Below are 26,171 nucleotides of genomic sequence, written 5' to 3'. Positions count from 1 at the left end.
AAAATGTAAGTAAAGAATACAATAGAATAAAGATCATAGGAAGTGAGGAGATAGATCTTTTGCTAAAGGAAAATTTACCAAGAGAAAGAAAGTAGAAACCAAAGAAAGGGAATGATGAGTCTAAAAGTGTTATGCACATGTATCAACTGCCCATGATGTACTGCAAACACGTACTAATGAAACATAAAAATTGGCTGTCCTCTTAGCCCAGTTACCTTTCTAGCTTTGCTCTCCAGACCTCAGTTGTTAAACACCCAGAACAGAAGATTGGTGACATTACTATTGCAGACAGAGAAGTGAACTTAACTATTGTAAAATCAGTAAAGTGGACTCCAGCCACCAATGGGGAGGCCACCAGCAGGTAACCAACTCAGGTCTGAAAGACAGCAGCCAGCTCTACCCTTGCACGTACTCCAACCACCAATAGGGAGCCAGCGCAGGCTGGGAAAAGCAATCGCCATCCCTGCACCAGCACACCCAATGGCCACCCTCAGACGTTCCAGGAGATGTAAATATGGAAGATGCCAGGATTCACACACCTGATGTTTCTGAAGTAATGGCAACAGAACTAAAGAAACAACTTTATGAGGCTATAAAAGAAATTAGAAAGAAATAGTATCTCAGGTCAAAGAAGAAATGAAAAACATAATAAAAAAATTGCTAAGCATCTCTAAAGATGACCTGGATTTAAAAAAATAGAGGAGCATAGGAAAGTGAGGGAAACGTTGAATGAACAACATAAAAAAGATTTAGCACACATGAAATGGATTCAAAGAGATATTCAGGAAATTAAAAACTCCATTAAAACCTGGCAAAACTACTTGGAAGAAAGTGAAGACAGAGTTTCACACTTGAAGACAGGTGTGCACCTTGTGATAGCAAAAGAAAAGACCTCTTAAAAGTCACAACCAGAAAATAACATTCAATGGTTGCAAGATGATGCAAACAAAAATAACTTAAGCATGATAGGTCACAGGGGTCAACTCAAATGACATTAAAAGTCTATTTACAGAAGTAATAGCAGAAAACTTCCCAAACATGGGAAAAGAATGTGACATTCAGATAAGTGAGGCTTATAGGACTCCAGCTAGCCATAACCAAATAAATATATATTCAGACAGATAATAATAAAAATCCTAGAAATTCAACACAAGAACGGAATGTTAAAAGTTGTTAGAGAAAAGAAACAGGTCACCTATCAAGGAAATTCATCAGATTCATGATAGACTTCTCACACAAACCACCAAATCAAGAAGAGCTTGGAGTGAAGTATTTCAAGTCCTGAAAGAAAACAGCTTCCAACCCAGATTGATATACCCTGCAAAACTATCCTTCAAAATTAATAGAGAAACAAGATACTTCCATGACAAAGAACAACTGAAGGAATTCATGACCACCAAACCAACCCTGCAAAGAATACTGAAGGACATTCTAGAGAAAGATAAAATAACCACAGTCCCAGAAACAGCGGCAGTGGGGGTTCACCAAGTGGGGCAGACAATTGAACGGAGGAGAAAAGTGGGGAGCCAATGGAAGGAAAACAACATGGCAGAGATGAGGCAGTGCATGTTGGCCTAAACCATCAATGTAGACGACCTCACTTCACCAATAAAAAGAAATACAGGCAGAGTGGATCAGGAGACAAAATCCATCAATATACTTTATACAAGAAACACATTTAACTCAAAAGAAAATTCATAGGCTGAAAGTCAAACGAGAGAGAACAATGCTGTATGTGATAGGAAGCCAGAAAAAAATAAGGATAGCTTGCCCATCAACTGCAAAATGGATAACAAAGACATGGCATTTTTATACAAATGGTAAAGCTACTCAGCTATAAAAAAGATAACCTCGAGGCTCTTATAGGCAAACAAATACAACTTGAAATCATGCTCATAACATGGTGTTGTCTCCCTACTATAAAAAACTGAATGAGTTAGTGAGATCCAAAATGCACAATAAATATTGTGAAAGTGAACGGGGAGGAATTGTCTAAAAAGGAAAGACCGTGACCATTATTAATCTATTATCATGTTATGAAATTCATATTGTTTTCATTGTTCTATTCATTCTGTTTTATTTTGTTTAATTTTATTATATTTGATGGCATGGACAGCTATTTCAAAGACAAAGAAATACATTATGGTAACCAGTATTGATTTCTTTTTATCTTGTTTTGAAGTCCTGTACCAGGTTCATTGTTTTGTTTTGATTGACTCTACTGTTTTATTTCATTTGGTTTTGTTCTCTTCAAAATACAAAGAAGTAAATAGATAAATAAAATCAGTAAAATGTACACTTAAAATGTTATGTTGGCAGAGTTTATGTCATGTGTATTTCAGCACAACAAAAACTGAAAGATAAAAGCCAATGGAGGCCACTGTGTTTGATCTTGCATGGTGGCCTGGCCTCATGCTGTAGGGTGTACTTTTTTCCTACTTTTGCTTGGCCCATATTCACTCTGTAAAACCTGTTTCTATTCCTACCTCTAATAACTTTGCTACCATTTTTTAAATGAGTAGAAAATAGTAGGCTAGTGTTGATAGATTGTTTTACAAGCTTGATCTTCATACTGCTGCTCCTCCAACTTTTATGAATAAGGAAGCACTTTATTAAGTTCCACATTCTGCCTTTTGTAAGTCTTTGGTGGAACCAAATTCTCCATTTCTCAACAATTTCCAAAGTGAAGCTGGTACAGCAGGTCTTGGTGCATAGCCCATATTTTGAGTAACAGGTTTTATGAAATTTGTGAAGGTAAGATAGACAATATCTGAGATTTCAACAAAACATACTAAATAATTAAATGACAGCTGCCTCAAAATGATATGGGATGCAATAGAATTTGAGATGTGTTCTTTCTGAACACTAGATATGACAAGTCCTATAAATATTAAGCCTCAGGTTATATATTATCTATTGCTACATAGCAAAATCATTTGCTTGAAACAACATCAAACATTTTTTTGTTCATGAATCTGAAATTTTCACAAAGCTTTGCAGAGATACCTTGTCTCAGTTCCACATGGTATCAACTGGGACAGCTCAACAGGGATCAGAGGAACCATTTCCAGAATGCTTCATTCTTATAGTTGGTGACCTGTTGGCTTTTACCTCTGAGCTCAGTTAGACTGTCAGAAAACAATCTTTGTTCCTCTCCATATAACCTCTCCACGAGGTACTTATGCTTTCTCATAGCAACTGAGTTCCAAGAACAAATATCTCAAAAGAACACTGGAAACACATGACATTTTTATGACTCAGCCTTAAAAATCACACAGGGTCATTTCTGTCATAATTGCTACAATTACAAAGGCCAACATATTCAAGGATGAAGGTTTTGATGGTGGAGTGTCAGTTGGTGAGGAAAATAAAGAATGTGACATATAAATGAGGTTGTAACTGGAAAATACAATCTGCCATACCTATCAATCCCAAATCCTTTTAGAACAGATCAAAAATAAATTAAGATTTAAAATGGTCTTATTCTAGCTATACTTATTACTATTTATGTGTATTTTGGGAAAGACAAGGAAAGAAATTTGAAAGAGATTAGCATAAATTGAGGAAAAGTTTGAAGAATGAAAGACTATCTTGTAGAGAATATTAAAAAACAGAAGAAATAGATTGAAAATGGAGGCGAGAGTAGAAAAAGAAGATAAAATGAAAATACACAGAAAAGTAGATGTAAATATGAGGATGAATATCGCTTACTCATTTCCTTCCATTTTTTATTCTGCCACCTATACAAGAGTGAAGTGAACACAAATCTGGATAGAGAAGCCTTCTTTGTAATTTACTGCCAATATTTGGTAGAAAGAAAGTAAGGCTGGAGCCTGGTTCTAGACAATAAATGAGTTGAGCGATTTTTCTTTTAAAAACTGCATTCCCACAGTTGAATGAATTAAGATGTAAAACAGGATTTCTCAGGAAGTTCTTATGCTTCACAAGTTCCCCTTGGAGAGGAACAGTGAGCTAGAGCTGGGACGAAAAAGCCTTACTGCCTGGTTCACTAGATTACATTTGTCCTCTTAAAATTTAAGGTGATTTGGGTGAAGCACATACTGATAGATGTTCTTCAGACTAGACCAGGATCCCTGCAGTTTAAAATCACCATGATAATCAAATCTTCCAGGTCACAGTGAGAAATCCTAGTTATAATAACACAAGGAAACAAAATATTTCCATGTTCATATATAGTCGCGTAAACTAGCTCCTGACACTGATTCCTTTGGCCTACATAGTGTCTTGGACAGGTCTAAAGTGACCTGAGAAAGTCACATTATCCTCAATGGCTATTGTTCAAAGTATTATTTCCTGTGCTATTATCCTGGAGGAGCATTTCAAAGATCAAAAGTGAGTAGTTCCACCACATATTTCCTTTTCAGCAAAGTCACTGAGCACAGTTATGTATCAGAAGCTCACCATTTCTCCACTCTTGCTTTAACTGCTCACTTCAGGTTCCAAAGTTAAGGACTCCTTGGATGCAACACTCTTTGGGTGCTACGTGAGATGCTCCAGTCATGCTGTTGCAGTGTAGTCTTGGAAGAAAAATGAGGTAAAATGTCTGTATTTTTTTAATATTTCTGCCCAGCCATGTCTATTTTCGGACATCCTGGAGTTCTTCCTAAAGGCAAATGTCAAAATCTTCAATGCCATTTGTGAATAAGGGCTGCACTTACTTAAAAGAATAAAAGCTGGTCAGTGGGATGAGTAAAATGAAAAGTACCAGGTTAAAAGAAGCAGTTACTGAACTACACCAACATTGAAGTCCTGAAAGTAAACCACCTACCTCGTTTACTCCTCTCCCTTTCTATTTTCTGCCCCGACCCTTCTCATTCCCTAAAGAATCTGGATTTACTTGAGAGACTGAGTAGAGGCTTAGTTGATTTCTTAGATGTATGACTTTGGGCATGTCAGTTAATTCCCTTCTCTGGTGCTTCCACACAGAATTAAAATAAGAATCTTCATCCCTCTTTTTCTCCCTTTGAACTTTGCCAAAGAAAGCACTACAAAAACATGCAGGGAAACTCTGCCAGCATGTATAGCTGCCCTATGAGGATACATTGTATGTTCTCCACACAGAGTCTAGAAATTGGGCCTTTCCTGTTATCTTCATGCATTATAAAGATAACATTATCATTTGACAAAATATCTTCAAATACTAAAAAAAAATAAGCTACTGAAACTATGATGCTGAAAGTGAGCGACGTGAACCCCTGGCTTTCCTGGAATCCCTCCACTTCATTTTGCCTGCACACTACCCTCCAATTACTCCCTCCTTCTATGTATCAGAAAAGCCTGGTTCTAGCAGTACTCAGCCCCGTGATCTTCTAATATAAAAGAAGAGCCTGGAGTTTACATTCGAGCTGAGAATTCTAGTCTCAGTATCTTCAATATAGTTATGCCACATTTTCAATATATTTGTACACAGTACATGGTAGGAAACTTTGACTATAGTGCCTGATTCTCTAAGCACCTGTATTAATTTGGGCAGGCTGCTGTAATAAATTGGCATGGGCCAAATGGCTTAAACAAATTTATTTTCCCACAGTTCTGGAAGTTGAAGTCCAAGTTCAACATGTCAGCAGATTTGGTTCTTTGTAAGGCTCTCTTTCCTGGCTTAGCTACCATCTTTCTGTGTCTTTGTGGTCCTTCCCTTGATCGTTCCACTTCTTCTTACTAGACCTACCCAACTAGGGCATATCCTGAAAACCTCCTTTTTAACTAAGTCAACACTGTAAGATCTAATCTTCAAATACAGTTACGTTTACAGATTAAGTCTTCAGTATATTAATGAGGGGCATACTTCAGTCCATAACGACCTCTATAAAAATTATTATCATGGAGACTGAAGTAAAATGCTGCCAAGAACATAATTTAGAAAATGCTTTCTAAATAAGTTACCATAGAAATGTTATATTCTAAATACCATTAGTATTAGCATTATTACTACTAATATTTCTGAAATATTATCAACCTCCTGAGAAATCTAAATTTTCCACCCTAAGGAGAAGTATCCTATAGCAGCCAAGTAAATTAAAATGTCTAGATCTAAATTCTGGTCTACTTGTTAGCTGTGTCACCTTCAGAAATTGTATTAACTTCTCTAAGCTTTATTCTCCCTATCATAAATTAAGGAAAGTAATAATAGTACCTACATTATAATAGCACATGATGATGGTCAAAAGAATTAAAAGGAACAACACGTTAAAGTGACTGGCTAATAGTATATCTTCAGTAAATACTGGTTGTTATTAATATATAGATATTATACAGAGACCACCATCATGATCAAATGAGGACTAGTTTTTGTGTGGCAGTGGGCATTGCCACTGCCAATCTCATCTATTGTTAGCAGAGGAAAATAGTGAAGGACAGGCTAGGGATGTGGCTCAGCAGCACAAGTGTCTGCCTGACAAGCACAAGGTTGTGAGTTTGATTCCTGGTACCAAAACAAAAGAAAGAAAGAACGCAGGCAGAAAGAAAGAAAGAAGAGAGAAAAAAGTAAAAGAATTATTGCCCTAAAAAAAAAGAGGGTGGGCACTGAGGATTTAGCACAGTGGCATAAGCATCTGCCTGGCAAACATGAGGTCATAAATTCAACCCCCAGTACAAAAAAATTACTGCCCTCTCTGACATAGAGAAAGTTAAAAACTAGAGAACATGGAATAGTTAAGATCCCATGGTAGAGTTGCATGATCAAGTGAGCATAAATTAAAATTGTCTAAGTTCTAATTCTGACTTTCTTAACAATGCCCTTGGAGGTGTCTTATTTTTAGGTTGCTCTGAGGCTAAGTTAAAAACAAACAAACTTCATGTATCACACAAGAAAAGTAAAAAGAAGTAAGAATGAATACACAATTTTGTCAATTTCCCTGAGAACAAGAAATTCTGCTAAATAACCATTTAATATTTCTCATATTACTAGCTGATTTCACTTTATCACTAGCTATATTCCATCCCTCAGTTTTGCTTCCACTGTAATATATTTCCTTTAACTTTCTTTTCCCAGATAGCATACCTCCAAGTTCAATTGTTCTGTCAATTGTGTTTTAAATCATACTGATTTCCATTAACCACTTGTGGTACCAATTTCTTGATCTGCTTTTTCTTCTGAACCAATCATCTTTATGCCCACCAAAAGCTGGAAAGCTAATTAAATTAAGAATGGCGAGAGTTATTCAAGAGAGATAAAAGCATGAAGATAAAGACAGTGAAAAAATGAAATTAAAATAGCACTAAGGGAGACTACACGTGTACTAAAAAGCACAGTAACGGAGCAGATAGAGACAGGGAAAAGAGGAAAGCAAGGTAGAAAACAGAGCCTGCTTATGCTTACTCCATCCCTCTTTCAGAACCAAGGACAGAGCTACTGAACAGCTGACCCCAACAACCTTCAATTGAGGGCCCTCCTGAAACCTCTAGGGAAACGGATGCATTGGAAGCAGCTATGGAACATGCAGTCAGGTGGAATAGAGAAGCTGGAGGAGCTTAGTGGCAAAAATGGACGATTTTATTTCTGTGCATTTCCATAGTTTCTAGGTCCTGGGAAAAGCTAAGTTGGCTTTGCTTGGGTACATCTGTTGTCAGTAAATGGCTGCAAGAGCTGAGGTGTTAAACTCCACAATCTCCAGAAATCAGAAGAAATTTTCAAGGTAAGTAGTTTTTCCTTTCATTTCCAATGTAGTACATTTTGGTTTACTGAAAGATCGTCTGATTAGGTTAGAACTCTTTGTTTCACAGCGACTAGGTATTAAAATCCCATGCCTCTCGGATTTAAAAACCTGAGAAAACCGCTTTCATTTTTCCTTCAGTGGTTGGACAGTAGAAACCTATTCTTTTCTTTTATTTTCTCCTTTTATCTAAAAAAAAATTTCCCCTGTGGGCTCTAGAAGCTATACCAAGGCAGAAATAAATGATAGAAAATAAAAAGCTGTAATTATTCCTGGGATTTGTATGAAAGTTGATTGTATTTCTCTTAAGTGTTTTACTTAACTGTAAGGGTCTGTTCTTTGAAACTCCCCAATTCACCACCCTGATAATCCAGGTCTGAGGGTTTGGAGAGGCACTATTTTCAATGGTCTATTTAAAATCAGGCTGTTTCCAAGTCAGAATCCAATTAGTCCCAGCAGAGATGTGTAGTACTTGAGATGATAATTGTGTATATTTTCTTCAATGATGGTATATGATTTTGAGTGCATTGTTATTGTTTAATTGTGGAACATCCATTACTTAATGTAGCTAGGACAGCAGAAGTTACTGCAATTAGTCACTTATTCCAATTCATACATATAATGTAATCAAATCTCATCAAAATGCATGATAAATATTAATGCAGCAATAGCAAAGTGAAACTTGGATTCTAAACTTATTCTGCATGCTTGTTTGCACTTTTTAGGTGAAGCCTTTTGCTTACTGATACTAAAAGGTCAGTGAAAGCTCTTTCTTTGAGTAAAAGTGAAGGACGGTTGCTTGACATGAACTTGGACTCTCTCATAGCCAAAAATAAGGAGAGATAATATGACAGATATTCTTACTTGGGCAATTGCTTATCTGTAGTAAAATATTTTCAAAGGTCTGTATGACTAGCAGTGAGCAGAGAGGTTGAAGAAGAAAAATACAGATAATATCTAAACAGAAAGGATCTTGTAATGTGCACTAAAGAAAATGCCAAATTGATTCTACCTAATACTAAATTTAATTTCTAATGCATTGAAATTTGTCATCAATTAATATGTGCTTATTGATTAATGTATTGAGTTCCTCAATTTTATATCTGATTGAAAAGACAGAAAGCTCAGTCCTGAGAAAATGCCAAGGAAAATAAAGGTGCTCAGCTTTACTAGGCAAATTTAATGAGAAGAAAATAATATTATCTTGGTATTCAGTAACTAGCTATAGATTTTTTCTGTACATTTAATACAAACAATGCAAATGCATCCAAAAATATAAATATGCTATGTATTTCAATGCACTTGTGAATCTTTATTAGGAAAATAAACCAGGCAGCAATTTGCAAGAATAAAGTGCCATAGAAATGCTAAAGACTACCTCCAATAATAATGATAATATAACTCCCACTGGTTCTATGAGCAGCATGCACCTGCATTCACTTCAAGAAGCTTACCAAGGCAGTGTGCATAGATATTCTAAAAAAGCAAGATATTAAAATTAGTCCCTATTTGAAGTTTGTCTGCATCAGGGAAATGTTGGACTAGTTAAGAACACAAGCTCTGGACTCAGACAGATCCATCAAATCCATCATTTACTGGTTTACGACCTCATAAATGATATTTAATTTCTCTATCACTTGCTTTCTTCATCTGCATAATGAGGATAATAATAGCATCTCCTTCCTTCATCAGGTGGTTGTGAGGTTTAAATATGATAATGCTTATAAATTTGAACTATTATATTTATTAATTTATCAGGCAATTCAACATGTCTGAATTGAATAAAAATCATAAAAAGCTCGGAAGACAGTAGTCTTCAGGATGTGACTGGGCAAAAGATTACAGATGGCAATATTCAGGGACCTGTGATATGGGAGAACATATGTGATGGAACCTGCTACCAAAGTGTTTTATTCTGGGTTAAAGAAAATTCATCTCAGTTTGTGAATGACTCCCAACATCAACTTCTACCAGCATAGCTACTTTAACAAATTGTGAGTTTTGGATTTAAGGAAACATGAGATCAAATGTTGACTTATATCAGTCCCTTGTGCACTGTGTAATCTTGAGCAAGTTACCTAAATTCTCCCTCTCCTTTTCAATCTATGAAGAAACACACCAATATTGTTCTGTAGGGATGCTACACGTGAAGCAATGGTGCCAGTGCAAAGTTGCCTGGAATTGGTTCTGTTTAGGAAGTTGAGGACTCAAGGTGTTTTTTTGATTCTTGCTTAATTAGAAATCCTTAATGAAAAGAACAAATGATTAAAACACTGTAAATCTTCATGAGTATCCAGGTGCCAAAAAAGTGCCCTGCAAACATTTCAGGAACACTTTCACTCTGCACCAAGAAACCTTCACTCCGCATCAGCACAACGAGATGCTCTTCAACTCCGCTTCTTCAACTAAGTTATGCTCTGTACGAGATGGTATAACTCACTATAAAGACTGAGATAAATCAGTAATGTGTAAAAAATTTAACTCTTAACAATTGTTACTAATTCTATACGTAATGTATATTAAAAGGCCACCTTGCCTTTACTTTCCCATCTCTTAACATTCTTTGCTGAAGCCATCAGTATCCTCCTCCTTTCCAAGTCCTGTAGACAGTTTTCAGGCGTAACTTCACTCACAGACCACTTCACTTAGTCATACTTAACTGTTAACATTAAAAATAAGCATACATCAAGCACTGTGTTTCAGATTTTGTGCCAGAGCACTGATGTTCAGTGAGGAGAGCAATTTTGCCCCTCCAGCAAGGCACATTTGACAATGTCTGGAGATATTTTTGATTATCAAAACTTGGGGGGAGGGTGTGCTACTGGCACCTAGTAGGTAGATGCCAGGAATGCTGCTAAACCTCCTACAATGCACAAGACAGCCCTCCACAATGGATAATAATACAGCCCATGAGTGCCAAGTCTTTACATACATAATCTCATTTACTCTTCACAATAACCCTATAAAGAAAGGATGATTTATCCATGTTTTTCTAGGGAAGAAACTACTCTGTCATTATGAATTACTTAGAGAGTGATTATTGAGTTAATGAATTCTACAGTCTCTCAGCTTCTTCCTACCTGAGACCAGTTTACTATCTGTTAGCATATTTATCAGAGGGAGAAAGGAAAACAATCTCAGCCCAGCTCTGTGTTATATAAGCAACTCTGACTTTTAAAAACTCTAAGGAAGAAAAATGTTGAAATAAGGAAGTGAGCAAGCATCTCATTCATTTCTGCTTTCATCTCCCACACCCACAACTCATCAGGAACTACCTGGACAACCATAGCTTACCCACCTGCTGCTGTAAAGACAACACAATGTGAAAAATAAATCAGCAATTCATGCAATTGTAATTTCAGCATCAAGCTCAGAATCAGTGTTCTGAGTTGAGGATGTCCTTCTTATAATTAACCATTGAAACTCAGTTGTGCTATGTTTAAGCAACTGTCAAACCTCTTGGCGCAAAAAAGTCTAGCAAGGTGGTAATGAACACCCCAAGATCTTATGCTTCCTTCTTGCTTGACATTTGAGATGAGGCCAAGATATCATTAACCAACTGCAACCTCCAAGAAGAGTGATTCCGGCCGCTGCCTCCCACAGCCCTGTTGTTGATGGGAAGGTGTCCTGGGCCTGAGCTTTCTCTAGAGGTGAAACTATGGTAAACAACCAGAAAGCATTATATTTTTCCAAAAGCTCTTGACAGCAGCAATGTTATTTACAGAATAGCAGCTACCCTTCTCTGAATAACGATAAAATTATAATCATTAAAAAGAATTATTAATATGTTTTTAAAATATATTGACTGCAAACAATGAGCCAAGAAAAGGAATATTTTTTAAACAATTCTCTGAATTCATTCCAAATTGGTCACCCCTTTCCAATCATTTGCTCATTTCACTGCTTTCACATCCAGTCTGAAATATTTCCAAATGAGGTACAAAACAATAGCTAGGATAAGGCCAATTCCTTAATTCAAAGAAAGCTGCAGATACCAAGATTGAGAGCAAATCCTGGCCACCAAATCAGCCCCCACTTCTGCTAAGCCACAAAGCAAGAGTGTCTAATGACCCCTGTATACCATGTCTAAACATTTAAAAATCATTACTAAATATAAACATGTTACAATGTGGAAGGCTAGTTTTGAGTTCATGATTCCAAGGCTCTTAGGAATTCCATAAAAAGCATGAGAGTATATAAGTATGCTGCTTAGGGATTTGTCTTCTCTCTCCACCTCAGCTGCATTGATTGAAGCTAATTATATGAGCTTAACAAAAGAGTACCACATGGGCTCAGGAGCCCCACACATGTATGGCACAGTCTACTCTCAGGGTACCAGATCCATAACGAGGTCTATGATCACTCAGAAACAAATAGCAAGCAACTGGGTAGAGAATTCTGTAATCTACACCCAGAGTGTGGTCTACATGGGACTGTGGACTCTTCTCCTAGGCACTGTCAGTAGGCTATGATCAGAAGAAGGTATTTTAGTCCATTTGGGCCATTGTGATAAATACCACAGACAAGGCAGATTATATGCAACAGAAGTACATTTTTTATATTTCTGGAGGCCAAAATGTTCAAGGTCAGGCTTCCAGCAGGTTTAGAGTCTGATTCATAGATGGCTATCATCTCACTACGTCCTCACATGATGGAAGAGGCTAGCTACCTCTCTAGTTTCTTTTACAAGAGAACCAGTTCCAAAGCCCTTCACCAAGGCCCTACCTCCTAATATCATCACCCTGAGGGTTAGGATTTCAAAAGATCCATTGTCGGGGGGACACAAACATCCAGCCCATAGTAGAGGAACAAAGTAGGACCTATTAAAGTCCAAAGCTTGGGACAGGAGTCACTTGGGTTTCAGGGCCACACTGTAACTCACAGACCTCATGTCTTCAACACACTACTGCCTGTGGCCCAAAGGCAGTTTCTTCAGGAATGGTGATACTTTTGTGCCTCCCAGAATATGAAAACCTCTTTTTTCAGGTTGGGACCCAATAGATGTGTTCTAGCTTCAGCAGATGAACTCTGATGCCTCCCTCACTAAACCCAAAATCTCCAGTTTGAGAGTTGGTTCTTCCCAGGGAGATAGTGGCATAGTTATGGCTTTCAGAAGCCAAAAGAAATGTTGAAAGAATTTGAAGAGCTGCAGGCTGTTTCTATCAATAACAAGCCATAGAACTAAGACATGTTACTTCTTACTCTGGGTCTTAATTTTCATGTTTGAAAAGCAAAGCAAGTCTCCTTCTGGAGGTAGTTTCTAAATACTTTCTGTCCTGAGCAAAGAATTGATCAAGACAGCAGAAATGGTAGCAAAGTTTTATTAAGGTTGAAACAAAATAGGCTCTACAGAATGAGTTTTGGCCAAGTAAAAGCAGGAAAAGAAGTACACTCTACAGCATGAGGAAAGACTACCATGAAAGAACAAACACGGTGGCAAAAAGCTTCAGGAGTAACTGTGCTTTATGTATCATTCCTCAGACTGACCTCAGATCTAGGCCATCCTATTGAAAACCTACTTACATTCTCATGAGAAGTCATGGGCAAGGCTTTAACAAACATTCTGTGCATGTGTCCTGGGATTTTGTCATCCCGCCACACCCTAATTTCCTATCTCAGAGGGGAGAACTTTATAAGGCTTAAATGTTTTAGTTGAAAACAAATCTTTGAAAATTAGGAAGATTTGCCCCATGTGGCAACATGCAACTGTAGCATGCACTCTAGAGGCTGAGGCAGGAGGATCTGAAGTCCAAGCCCAGGCTAGGCATTTTAAATGACTTAACAAGACTATTTTGGTTTGTGTTTAGATGTCCCCCCAAAACCTGTGGTCATGAGGGCAGGCTTTTCAGAGGCAGCTGAATCCAGAGTTTGTGACTGGTTTTATTGTGTAATGCTGGGATTTGAGGTGTGAATGTCACACTCACTCCAGGGCAGACAGCCTGCATACAACAGAAGGGAGGAAAAGAGACTTGCTCCTGCTTTTGCTTTTGTTCCTTTGCAATCTTCTACTCCATGAACAACGGTGGCCCCTCTGCCATGCCAACCTGCCTTGGAGCCTGCTAACCATGTACTGAAAACTCTAAACTGTGAGCCACTTAACCTCTCCTCTTTAAATCTGGATGTTGGTTGTTTTGTCACAGCGATGAGAGAAAAGTAACTAACACAAAGACCCAGTCTTAAAATAAAAAAACATAAAGGGCTAGGGATGTAGTTCAGAGTGAATACTCTGGGCTCCGTTCCTGTACCACCAAAATGATGATGATGATGACGATAATAATAAGTACATTTCAAATGAAACTCTACACATGAATTTCCCCTAAATATAAAAAGCACTGTATGAGACTGCTATACTCTGAGATATTCTTCCATAATCCAGTCCCAAATCCACCATTCCCTATGTAAAATGTATGTAGAGAGAATGGGAGATTAAAGTAAGTACAGAGGGGCTGATGGAGATGGGGGGAAAGGCAAAAACAGCAATGGAGGCTGGGAGGAAGGAAGCAAGGGAAGAGAGAAAGAAACCTAAGAGAAACAGAATGATAAGGAAAAATGGCTGATATAATATGTACATAGCATTCTAGGTGTAGGTATAGCTTTCAGTCTTGCACATATAACAGCTCATTTAATTCCTCACAAAACCCTCTGAGATTGGTTCCATTATTCCCCTATGCGATAGAAGAGAAAGCTGGAGTGCAAACAGGTGAAGCAAATTCTCAAGGTCCCCGAGGTAAGAAACAGCAAAGCTGGACTTCTAATCCTGCAACAGTTTCCGGTCTCATTCAGATTCCAAGCACAGTAGCCCCGCACAACCTCTCAGACTCCTCCTCCTCTACTGCTGTCTTACTTGGCTGCAGCATGGTGGACCCCATATGATGCGGTCCCCACGCAACCTTTCCCGTTGGCACTGCTGCTCCAACCACTCTTCCATCAGATGACTTCAAGGTCTGCTTCCTTACCTCCTCCAGGTCATGACTCACTTGCCAATAGTTTCATGAGGGCTTCTTGATTATAGCACTAATTAAGATTTCATCCAGATACCCACTTACACATTCACACTCTTCGCTCTCCTCCCTGATTTATTTTTTACCAAAATACGTATCAATCTCTAGGCATGCCATAGTTTTTCTTGCCTATGGCCTGCCTTCCCCTCTGAATATAGACTTTATGAGTGGAACAATTTTTATCTTTCATGCATTATTGTATCTCAACTTCTTACAACAGGGCCTAGTATAAAGGAAATGCACAAAAAAATTATTCACCAAATAAATTTTAAAATGTATTTAAATATCCAAGCATCAGAGAGTCTGATGTTCCAACATTGTTTTGTCTCCTCCCAGGAATTCTTTTGGGTCAGATTTTCCCTCTGGACTATGACACCTTTGAGTCAACTGAGTAGCCACATCAACTCCACGTGTGGGTCAGAGAACTCCACAGGCACCAACCAGGCTCGTCCATATGCCTACTATGCCTTGTCCTACTGTGTGCTCATCCTCGCCATCGTCTTCGGGAATGGCCTGGTGTGTGTGGCTGTGCTGAGGGAGCGGGCCCTGCAGACCACCACCAACTACCTAGTGGTGAGCCTGGCGGTGGCAGACTTGCTGGTGGCCACCTTGGTGATGCCCTGGGTGGTCTACCTGGAGGTGAGTGGGCTCCACATGCATGCTGCCCTTGTAATTGTGCTTGTCTGTCTTCCCTGAAACCCTGGGCTTTAAAGCTCAACTTACTCTGCAGTGGAATATGAACTGGGGTAGAAAGGAAAAGTCCTCTCATTCTCCCTTTAATGATGAATGATACTGTTGAATGCAATCACTATCTACTCATATTAGAACCAGGGAATGCTAATTATTCAGTAGCAGTGTGTGACTGGAATTGACTCAAAGGACTTTTCCTGAAAAGACTCTGGGCCAGTCCCATTTGAGGAATGGAGGAATTTCAGGAAGCAATCCTGTGCACATTTTGATCTAAGTTCATATATCCAGGGTGAGGGTGTGCAGGAGGGGTATGGGGTGAGGGAAAAAAGAAATTACTGAAAAATAAAGTTAAATTTTAATATGAATGAGAGAAAAAGAAAAAATAGTCTGCTAATACATTAAATTCCTCTTGATGGTTCAGTTGTTCTCCATCTTAGTTTTTTCTTCCAGGTACTGGTTCTTTGTAGTCTCTGATACTGAAGGGATAGACTAACCTTTCAAATTTATACTTTTAAGGCTTCTATTATTAGTACTTAGCCACCCAAATAATGCAGTATATCCCTGAGAATTGTTCTGGGGAGAATCATTTCTTAAAATTTAAACTATTTTCATTTTAAAATGTAAAATAGAGTCAGTAGATGATCAAGATAAACCATCCATTTGCTAACAAGGAATTTGGGGTGCCTACATCAGTTCAAGAAACAGATATTTCTACCAGGAAAACATGCAATCACTAAAAAGATTTTTTTTAAACACCTTAATGTGCTATTAATATTTCTCCTCTACACTGTATGTCATTCTAAAGAGGTATCCAATGAAGGATTAAAATGATTCTATGATTAATAGAAATTAAGATTCAGCAAATTAATATTTCAGTTAATATTAATAGTGAAGGTGACAGTTAATTAAGTATGACATATCATGGGAGAGTAAAAGTCTTGAACATAGGCTGCCTGTGCCAGTGCCAGCATTAAAGAATGGTTGAGAACTAAAATTAGACTTCTTATCTCAAAGACAGTATGAGAAAAAAAGAAAGAAAAGGAGAGATCAATTAGGCTGATTGGTAGAGATCTAAAGGTTAAGAGAATACTTGAGAAAAATATGTGTTTATTCTTCCCATAAAGGATAATTCTGAGAAGGAAAAATTTTGCTATTACCTTGACTTTTTTGTAAATCTGGTTAGTCTGGGTCATCTTTGAAGTCAGGAGCTATATCTTTGCTCTCCTTTCCCTCTAGTCCAAACACACTACCTGACGTATAACGTGCTAAGTATTTGATACATGAATGACTAAACAAATGTGCTCTGTAACGTATGCATTATATGAGAAATTTCCTGCTGGTATCATCTTCATCTACTCTCATTGTTACTGGCAGAGTTTTGGGGTGAAGGAGAATGAACTACTTGTAATTTTATATCCAACAATAGGAAAGAGTTAGAAACATGTAATGTTTCTGTTCAAGAGCAAAATACTTTACCCACTACAGTCTATACAGGATGGTATGTAAAAGACAGAGAGAAAGAAGAGGGGAGGGGAGGGGAGGGGAGGGGAGGGGAGGGGAGGAGAGGAGAGGAGAGGAGAGGAGAGGAGAGGAGAGGAGAGGAGAGGAGAGGAGAGGAGAGAAGAGAAAATCAATTAGGCTGATTGGTGGGTTGGTCAGTGATTCACAGATGTCTTGCCATGTTTCTTTTCATCCCTAAGCATTACAAAGGTTCTTTAGTCCCCTAGAAAGATGAATGTCAGAAATAAATGCAGGCAAAGGACATTCACTCTACTGAGCATTTTCTCTTCCCAGCACACTCCCTCTGAATAAAACCCAGATTTTTAGTAACTGTAATAAAGCCACTCAGAGACACTCTTTGGCTATACATTTGTGATTGCTTCTAGAATCTAATTAGACCCTAGAGGAAAGACCTCAAAGCTGCTTGTGTAGAAGATTAAAAACTCATGCAACATTTTCTAACCATACCTGCCAGTATGGACAATGTCGCTGTTATATGGGTGAGCACAGAAGAACAACCGAGTTTGTGGAAAACCACATTAAATGTTGTCGAGAGTGTTCATGGAATCCATGTAGTAGTATCTGTATGTTTTCTTCTGTGGGAAAAGTCCAGATGGAGGTCTTACATCCCCTCAGGAAAAAAAAAACACCAGATTATTTGACATAAATGTTCAGTAATAAACAACACAGTAAAAGATAAGTAAATGAAACCTTCTATATTCAAGTAAAGAAGATTTGGGAGAACAGAGACGTCTGTCCACTGAGAAATAAACTTTTGAGATCTCTGGTCTTACCAGTATTTCTCAAGACCTTAGTCAATGCAACTCAATATCTCTGCATCATTTTCTCTGACAGTCAACAAAGATTTTGTCTTGATAAAAGATAGGGTACAACTTAAAACAGCCAGCATAATAGGTAATAGAACTTTCTAGTTCAGAAGAGTAGAACTTCTATCCAAGCCAGTCAATAACTTTTTTGGTCTTGAGTATTTTACTGTCTTTTTCGGGGCACATGGGGTACCTTAATGAAAAACAAAACAGCCCTTTAAATCCTTACAAAGACTATAAGTATACAAGTCTACATATCTCAGAGAAGAGCAAAGGGTTATTCTCACAGTAGTTGTCCTCGTAACTTCTCATGTGCGTAACAGGACACACATGAGAAAAATAACAGCTTTGGGGGGCCAAAATTTTCACCAAGTCCAAAGTCCCATGCACGTTGATTTGAACATATTCATCTTCTCTCAGGGGAAATTGACAATTTTTTTCCAGATACTTGTATGTACAAATTAGAAATGTTTAAGCTGTAAATGCTGGTAAACTTTACTAGCTAGGATTTAACCAAATAGGTTATTTTTCTCACATATCAGAATTCTGGAGGCAAGTGATATTTTTGTGTGTTGATGTTAAGTCAGCTGTTCATGGAATCATCATGGACCACATTGTTCTATACTTCATCATTCTTGACAAGCTGATCTACCAAAGCCTTCAGCATCATGGCATTATCCAAAAATACAATGAATGGGGACAAGAAAGAGAGAAAGTGACAGAGAGAGAGAAAGAAAGAAAATGAGAGAGAAACAGAGAGAGAGAGACTTTTCCTTCATGTGGCTTGGTTGAAAGCAGTTCTCTAAGGTTTCACATTAATGTAACTGGCCAGTCCTGACTCAGCAGATCAACTTTTGCTATGAAATAGGCAACAAATTGGCACATAACATTGCTAGTTTTGGAATTTACAGGGACAAAAGTCATTCTAACATAGGGTTGTTTTATGGACTCAGTCCTGGTAGTCAGAAGACATGTAATTAAGTGAACATAAAGGAGAAGACAATAACACCATCTATGGTGGGCTGCTGTTAGCATCAACTGTTATCGACTTATAGTACTTTGAAAACTAAAATATCTACAAATCTATAAATATCTGTTTAGACACTTTAAATTTTAAGTAAAAGAAAACCTGATTCCAATGGGATTAAACTTTTTCATGACTTTTAACTTTATGGTGGCATAAAAGCAATAAGCATTTAGTAGGCACTGTACTTCAAATTTTGAATTCTGATCATTTCCTGGGCTAGCCATACGTAGTATAACACTGCCATGCAATGTCAGATAACATCAGCAATCTGCAGTTCCCAATCAGTCACTGGATACCAAGGAGAAACAACAGCTGGTCTGCAGTGCACTGGGTTGTTAAGCCACAGTATTTGGTGGGTTAATTTTATTAAATACATTTTCAACTTCTAATGGGCTTGGAGACTTATTCCGTCATAAGCTGGGGAGCAAGCGTACTAAACAGAGAGTACTTGGGCCCCAGTATGAACATGTAAAAAGATATAATCAATAGGAAATGTAAGGCCAAAAAAATAGAACAGAAAATAGAACAAAGAAGTCTGGATTGTTCAGTAAAACATACCACCGAAAAAGAGATCAAGTTCAGAGAGAAAGGATAAAAAAGAAGGAGGAGGGAGCCATTGGAACTTGTAAGGATATATATTATCTATTTTTTTTTTTTTTCTGTATTGATTACTTAAAAGGATTCTTTTTTTTTTTTTTTTTTTGTCTTTTTCCTTTTTATCACTACTGGGGATCGAACTCACGACTGCCTGTTTTCAAGGCAGGCACTTATGCCGCTGAGCTAAACTCCCAGCCCCATTTAAAAGGATTTTTAAAGGGAAGTTTTTATTATAATTTTTAAAAACCCTAGATGATAGCAATTGAAGACTTCGCTGGCAAATAAAAGCATGAGTTCTCACAAAGTCTTCACCAATCTCTGGATTTTGATCATTCACAGGCTGCTAAAACTGGGAGAGTTTAGATATTATTCTATTATCTTTTCTAAAGTATGACTCAACCACAAGAAGTTTCTGGCCATTTCCTGGAGACAGGTTTCTCTATGGATGTGCCATGGAGACTGCATATCAAATGAGCTCCTCTGTGAGTCATGAACCTAGGTTTTGAGAGGTAAACTTTTATGCAGGGAGGGAGGTGCTGCTTCCTTAAAATATCAACTGTTGGGTCTTCTTGGATCTCCCAAACAGGAATTTCCACAGTGGGCCCGAAATTTGCAGTCATCGCAATAAATCTCCAGCCCCAGTTCTATGCCAAGTAGGGTACAGCTAGCTTGTCAGTTCTCACAACATTTGGGAACCACTAATCTATAAAACTCTCATTGCAAAGACAAGGAAATTGGGATGCAAAGGGTGAAAAATTCGTATTTATTAACCCTATCTTTTCTCACAGCAAACAAAATTATAAATGTAGCAAACAAAAATGAAGAAGCTAATTAGAGAAAAAAATTCCATCTTTAGATAGCTCCCTAAAACAACTAAAAATCTATGATCTCAGGCTGAGTTCTTAACCTGAGGATTCCATCAAAAAAATGAAATAACTTCTTTCTTCTCACTAAGCTAGAATTGGACACTTCCTTCTATTATGAATGTAGTCATCAACCTCTAGCAGGAAATAAAAAAATCCTGAAGGTTACTAGTGGAACTCATAGATACGTGTATTTTCAATTCACAGTATGGTTTTTGAAGGCATCCTGAAATAATGTTTATATTCATCATTCCTTTGAAACTAACAGAATTTTGGCCTGCCCCTATATCTTCTCACTTAATGAATTATTAAAGAGGTTAAAACTTTGGTAACTATATTTCCACCTGATGTGCATCCCTTGTGGTCCATTGCCTTGTGCATTTCAAAACATTCCTCTGGAAAGGAGACCAGAAAGCCAGAGAGGCCTGGAATAAAGAATGCTGAAGGAGCCCCTTTTGGGACATTTTTGAAGATAACATGGGGCCCTCCTGACCAATGTTTCCCAAACTGCCTAGAGTGAGATCACTTACGAGAGTTAAGTATTTGGAGTGGGGTCTGAGAATGATTTGTTAAACAAGAGCGTGGGGTAATCTGGGAAATGCTGCCTTCTAATCAGTAAATTTAGGAAATGCTGCCTTAGGCTGTGTTTGTGGAAAATCAATAGCCAGCGTCAGAACCTGAAGACACTTTCTTGCTTCCTCCCATTCTTACTTTTACATTGCCAAAGGGAGTTATAGTCATTAGCAAGTGAGAGTAACACCACCTGGCTGCCTATAATTCTGAAGTGAGTTATTCATTAGAATTTGGAAGAAAGAATTATGTCTCTAAAGAGCTAAAATCAATCAGCTTTCTTTTTTTACTTTTTTTCTGCCTTAATTTCAAAAATCACTTTACCTTTCATGATCTCCCACACATTGTACTTACCTTACTGTCAGCACTTACCATATCATGTCGGTTATTTTCTTAGTATTTGTCTTCTGGGTCCTCAGTTCCATCATAGCCACACACACACACACACACACACACACACACACACACACACGCACGCACGCACACACACACGCACACAATGAACTGAGCCCCTAGGAACAAAAATACTTTCATAATTCATTTCCACACACCCACTCAAGCCAAATATCAGGCATATAATGGGCATTCAATAAATAGCAATATATGAGTAAACATATGGACAAATGTCAGCTCTTTCCTCTTACGATATTAGAATAGAGTTAAACTGTACTCTTCTCAGAAATGGTGTGCCAAAATACTGACCTTTTAGAGATAGAATAATGGTTGGTATTAAGGGGTTTAAAATCCATTTCCTTTTACTCGTTATCTGTCTTTAGCCAAATAATCCGTATGTCTCAATTTTCCTATAAGTTAGAAATCATATTTACCTCACTGGGTTGCTGTGAGATTGTGTGAGCTTACTACGGATGTTCTTGGTATTTTGCTATTCTTAGTGATCCCTTACTATTATTTACATGGTATGGAGGAGTACACCTCAAATATACGATATATATTACATATTTTATATGTATTTTATATGCATGTATTTTACATATAAGTATATGCTAAAATATTTATATATTTGTACTTGAAATATATATTTATATTTAAGAAATGAACACTTTAACATTTCCATTACAAGTCCCACCAATTAGAGAATCATTTTAATGAGTAAGCTCCAGGGATGACTAAGTGATGGCACCTTAGTGGGAATTACTTTAATCAGCTAATCAGGTTGTTTTCTTCTTGACACTCAACTAAGATCAAGGAGAAAATCAGAATCTTGATGGCGGATTCTGGAGACAGGTAAAGAGGAAGAAGAGAATGCGGCTGCTTCCTGTGGGTGTCTGCAATTTAGAGGACACCTGAAAGGCTTTGTCTCCTAAGGGTTTAACAGAGCGGGAGTAAAGAAACCACCCCTACGTTCTTTCTCTTTCCTCACTGGCTTTTGTACTGTTTTTTGCAATCCTGGTATAAAGGCAACCAGGCAAGTTCTCATTCTCTAGAAAGGAAATGACATAATCTGCCGCACAAAACTCCCTGATGAGCACTGGTTTGTCTCCTTTCCTCTTGTCTACCCACTTCCATCCCTTTCTAATAGCTACCCCTGCTTGCTTGATGCCTCCCCATATCAGGTACAGACAATCTATATTCTAGCGTTTGTGTCTGTGCTCACCATGTGACCTTTGACAATGTGCTAACCTAAGTTTTAATTTCTTTCTCAGTGATGAGGGTAACAATAATCCTGTCAATGTAAACTAATAACTCTGTTTTACAAAAAATAAGGAAATAGTATATTTTGAGCCAAAAAGGAAGGACCATCATCCAGGAACTTGGATGCAAGTTTCTCTAAATGACATGTTCTGTCATGGAAGAGGTTACATGAGCTTTTACAGCATACGACAAAGAAGGCCATAAATCAGTACATTGGTGGGGACATCAGGTAGGCAAGCCTCAACCTGGTGGGGAAATCTCTACTATATGTAGTCTATAGCTTTTGAATAATACACAAGATTTTTAGATTTGGATTGATGAAGGCTAGAGGTTTACCTAACATGAGAATGTTACGTCAGATGCAAGGTTAAAAGTAAATGGCTAGTTTTCTAAAGGTCTAAGAATAGCCCAAGATAATTTTGGTCTCAGGCTGTAATTATTCAGTCACAATCACTCAGCCAAGAACAAACAATTTGTTGAATCTTTAGAATCATGCAATTTCTTCAGAGACCTCTTATGGGATTATAATCAGCATTTGAGGTCATATATGTAAAGTGCTTAGCATGACACCAGACATTGAGTAACCATTCACTAGGTGTTAGCTATTAGTCCAAATATAGAATATATCAGGCACTATTCAGCCTTTCAGGTGTACTTGAATGCCTGAGCCCCCTGAAGCAAACAAGTGAATGTCCTTGCCATTATCTAAGTGGCTAAGTAATAGTCATTTAATATGCAATCAAATTAGACATAGACACTCCTCAAAAGCTCTAAGAGCACATACAGCAAAAAAACAAATTCAGTTTTTAAAATGTGAAGTATCGAAGTTATAGAAATTCCTGGAATGGGCCAGATGGGTGGATGACCCAGGCAGGGTAGATTTGCAATCAAGGCAAGGCTAGTTTGTATTAACAATATTAGGCTCTCACACCGATTTTTATTATATTCAGGAATGCCTTTCTTCTCTGGTTATCTTGTGACATCTTCAAGAGTAGACCCTGCAAGCACTTTTTGTAAAACCTCTTCACACACAGAATATACTCTCCTTATATGGGCTGAATATTAGGAGCTTCACAAGTACTTGCTTTATGAATGCATGAGTGAATGAATTAGCACCCAGCGAACCCCATAGTTGTCCTAACTATGTTTTCTTACCTGTACTACCCCAACACTCAGTCACAGCTATACAAAAAAAAAGGTAGTTTGTTCCCAACTTAAGAAATAGCTGCATAGTAGACATATGTAGCAATAAAAATACATACAGTTCTGTTTGGGGGAGAATTTATAGCACACAATAGTCTCATGTAATAATAAGCAAAACCATCTCTCATTCTCCTGTCTCCCTTAGATCACTGTAATTATGACCCTGTAGATCAGAATGCTTATATCTCATTTTTAAGCTTTTCATTCTCAAAAATCCTATAAGTTCATTTTAGGCCTTTGTTTATATATAGCCAAATGTTTGAACTAAAAGAAAGTAAATCTTTAACCAACTAAACAAAAATGATGGCTTCGTCACATGTTTTTTCTTTTCATGTTTGCTTTTAAACAACAACAACAACAAATCTTTGGGCAGCATGTCTTAAAATACAGTCTGGAGATGACCAAATATAGGCATAAAATATAGGAGATTGAAAAGGAAATAAATCCAAGAAAAGAGTATTATTAGGGAAAAAGAAGAGACAGCCTTTCTGGTCCCTGCTTTATTGGAATAGAGCAGGAGTGAACAGCTGCTCATATCAGAAGAGTCTTGGATGAGAAAAACTGGGCAGCAGAATAGCAGTGTTTTGCACATTTGGTCAATATCTGTTGTACAGAAGAAGCTACTTCAGAGGCTACCGCGCCTATTTTCCATCCCCTTCCTCCAGTACCAAATAGCCCTGCTCCAGAGAGACATCATGAACACACAGCTATAGCTTGAGAAGCAGTGCTGTACTGGTTTTTTCTTGAGAACCAGAGTCTCCAGAATGGTAGCCCCCCAGGCAGGAGGCTGGCACGTGCCCACAACCTCAGGGCCCACGAGTGAAGGCTTGTGGACATTTTGAAAGTGAATAGCACTTCCTGGTCCAATTAGGTTACCTAAAAGTCTAAGACACAAAACAGAAATGTGCTAGAATGTAAATGAAGTTCTTTGAATTCCTGACTTTCTATAAACGTTTCTCAGAGGAGGTGATAGAGCTTAGAATACTTGGGTCAGGGCAAGAGATCAGGGCCAACCTTCCTCATTTTGAGAGTGGCAGAAAAAACTCAGACTCCTCCCCAATCCTTTGGACGCAGTTTTTCCCTCAGAGATTGGAACATGGAAGATGAGGGGTCACAACCAGCCACACTGGCACAGACTTATTTTGTATAAGTTCTTATAGATATTGTTTCGGGTGTTTTCAAGCTTTAAAATCTGAAGCCAGATGGATTATTTTTCTTCAAAGGAATGCTTTGGGAAAAATGTATTCTTAAATTATTTTCTGGGTATCTAGTGAGCTTTCTGCTGGGCAGAGAGCTTCAGGGAGGCATTTTTGGCACAAAACACACATTGGGAAGTCACCCAAAGTCTCTTATTACCAGCTGTGCATCTATGGGCATATCACTTAGCATCCCTGAGTTTGAACTAGATCAGCGATTTTCAAACCTTAGTATGTCTAGGGGTGTTTATTTTTAAATGAAGATTCATGGGCCCCAGATCCAAAGATTCTGACTCCCTTGATCTGCAGAGGATTCAGCAATCTCCATCGTTAGCAAGTACTCCCACTGTGGACCACTCTGAGAAACACTGCACTAATTGATTTAGAAGATCCCTTCCAGCACTAACACTGTGAATTTGCTCTCTCTTTAGTAAAATGTCTTGGACATTTTGCCCCCACTTCAATATCGATCTGCGGTATGGTAACCACAAGGAGCAGAAAGAGAGTGTCAGCATCTATACTGAGCTGCATGAGGGAAGCCAGAAAGGTTTATTGGGTTCCCATCTCTTTGCTACGAGAAACACTAACACCCTTCTTGTCTTCAATACCCAGGTGACAGGTGGAATCTGGAACTTCAGCCGCATTTGCTGTGACATTTTTGTCACCCTGGATGTCATGATGTGTACAGCCAGCATCCTGAACCTCTGTGCCATCAGCATAGACAGGTAGGGCTGCGATTCTCCTCCTTAGGAAAGAGAGATGACCCAAAAAGGTGAGACAGTGAGACTACCTCTAAGTAGGGACTTGCCACAGGGACACTTTCTTTTCCCTTTTTTTCTTGTAGACTCTGGTTTGTGAAGGAGAAGAACAGTTACTCTATCAGATTGCCTAGGCTATAGCTCAGTGGCTTTAGCCCTTGCCTGGCAAGAACAAGGTCATGAATGTGGTCCCCAGTACCAAAAAAAAGATTTAAGTAAAGATTTCCTAGGCTTTCTCTCCTTCAGTCTACTCAACAGGATTCTGGGTTTACTTCGGGAGTTTTTGTGATTTCTAACTAGAAGGAAAGAGGGAGCTTGATGGGTGAGCTGACTTGGTTGGCAGAAAATTCTGTACTTGTTTTGTTTGCTTTCTTTTTGGTGAAGACACGGAAGCAGGGAGGAGAAAGAGAGACACAGACACGGGTGAATTTTCCAATCAGGGGAGAGGAGAAAAGTGAGTGAGAGAGAAAAGAAATTTGGGAAAGTATGACTATGAGCTATAGAATTCCCTCGTAGAAAAACAAGGAAAATTGTTAAGTTGCTCTTGGCCTACTGAAGTGGATTTCTGTGATTCTGGCTCTGCTGTTTGTGTTCCACCCAAAAACTTCACTGA

At 38.2% G+C, this 26,171-nt stretch overlaps 1 protein-coding gene across 1 annotated transcript in view; it reads left to right on the top strand.

The window, feature by feature from the left end:
* The first annotated feature begins 7,307 nt into the window (after positions 1-7,307).
* The window catches only part of Drd3 (dopamine receptor D3), a 40,048-nt gene continuing 21,184 nt past the window's right edge, over positions 7,308-26,171 (top strand). Inside the window, exons 1-3 of the mRNA XM_063225006.1 lie at positions 7,308-7,655; positions 15,011-15,313; positions 25,413-25,525. Coding sequence (XP_063081076.1) covers positions 15,044-15,313; positions 25,413-25,525 — 383 coding nt within the window. The 5' untranslated portion in view covers positions 7,308-7,655; positions 15,011-15,043. The remainder of the gene's footprint in view (positions 7,656-15,010; positions 15,314-25,412; positions 25,526-26,171) is intronic.

The sequence above is a fragment of the Cavia porcellus genome, unplaced genomic scaffold (genome assembly GCF_034190915.1).
Source record: "Cavia porcellus strain 051 isolate PalLab524CR breed Dunkin Hartley unplaced genomic scaffold, mCavPor4.1 scaffold_15, whole genome shotgun sequence".
In the NCBI taxonomy this organism is placed as follows: Eukaryota; Metazoa; Chordata; class Mammalia; order Rodentia; family Caviidae; genus Cavia; species Cavia porcellus.
The sequence above is the reverse complement of the archived record's forward strand: the minus strand, read 5'-3'. Positions and strand labels throughout refer to the sequence as shown.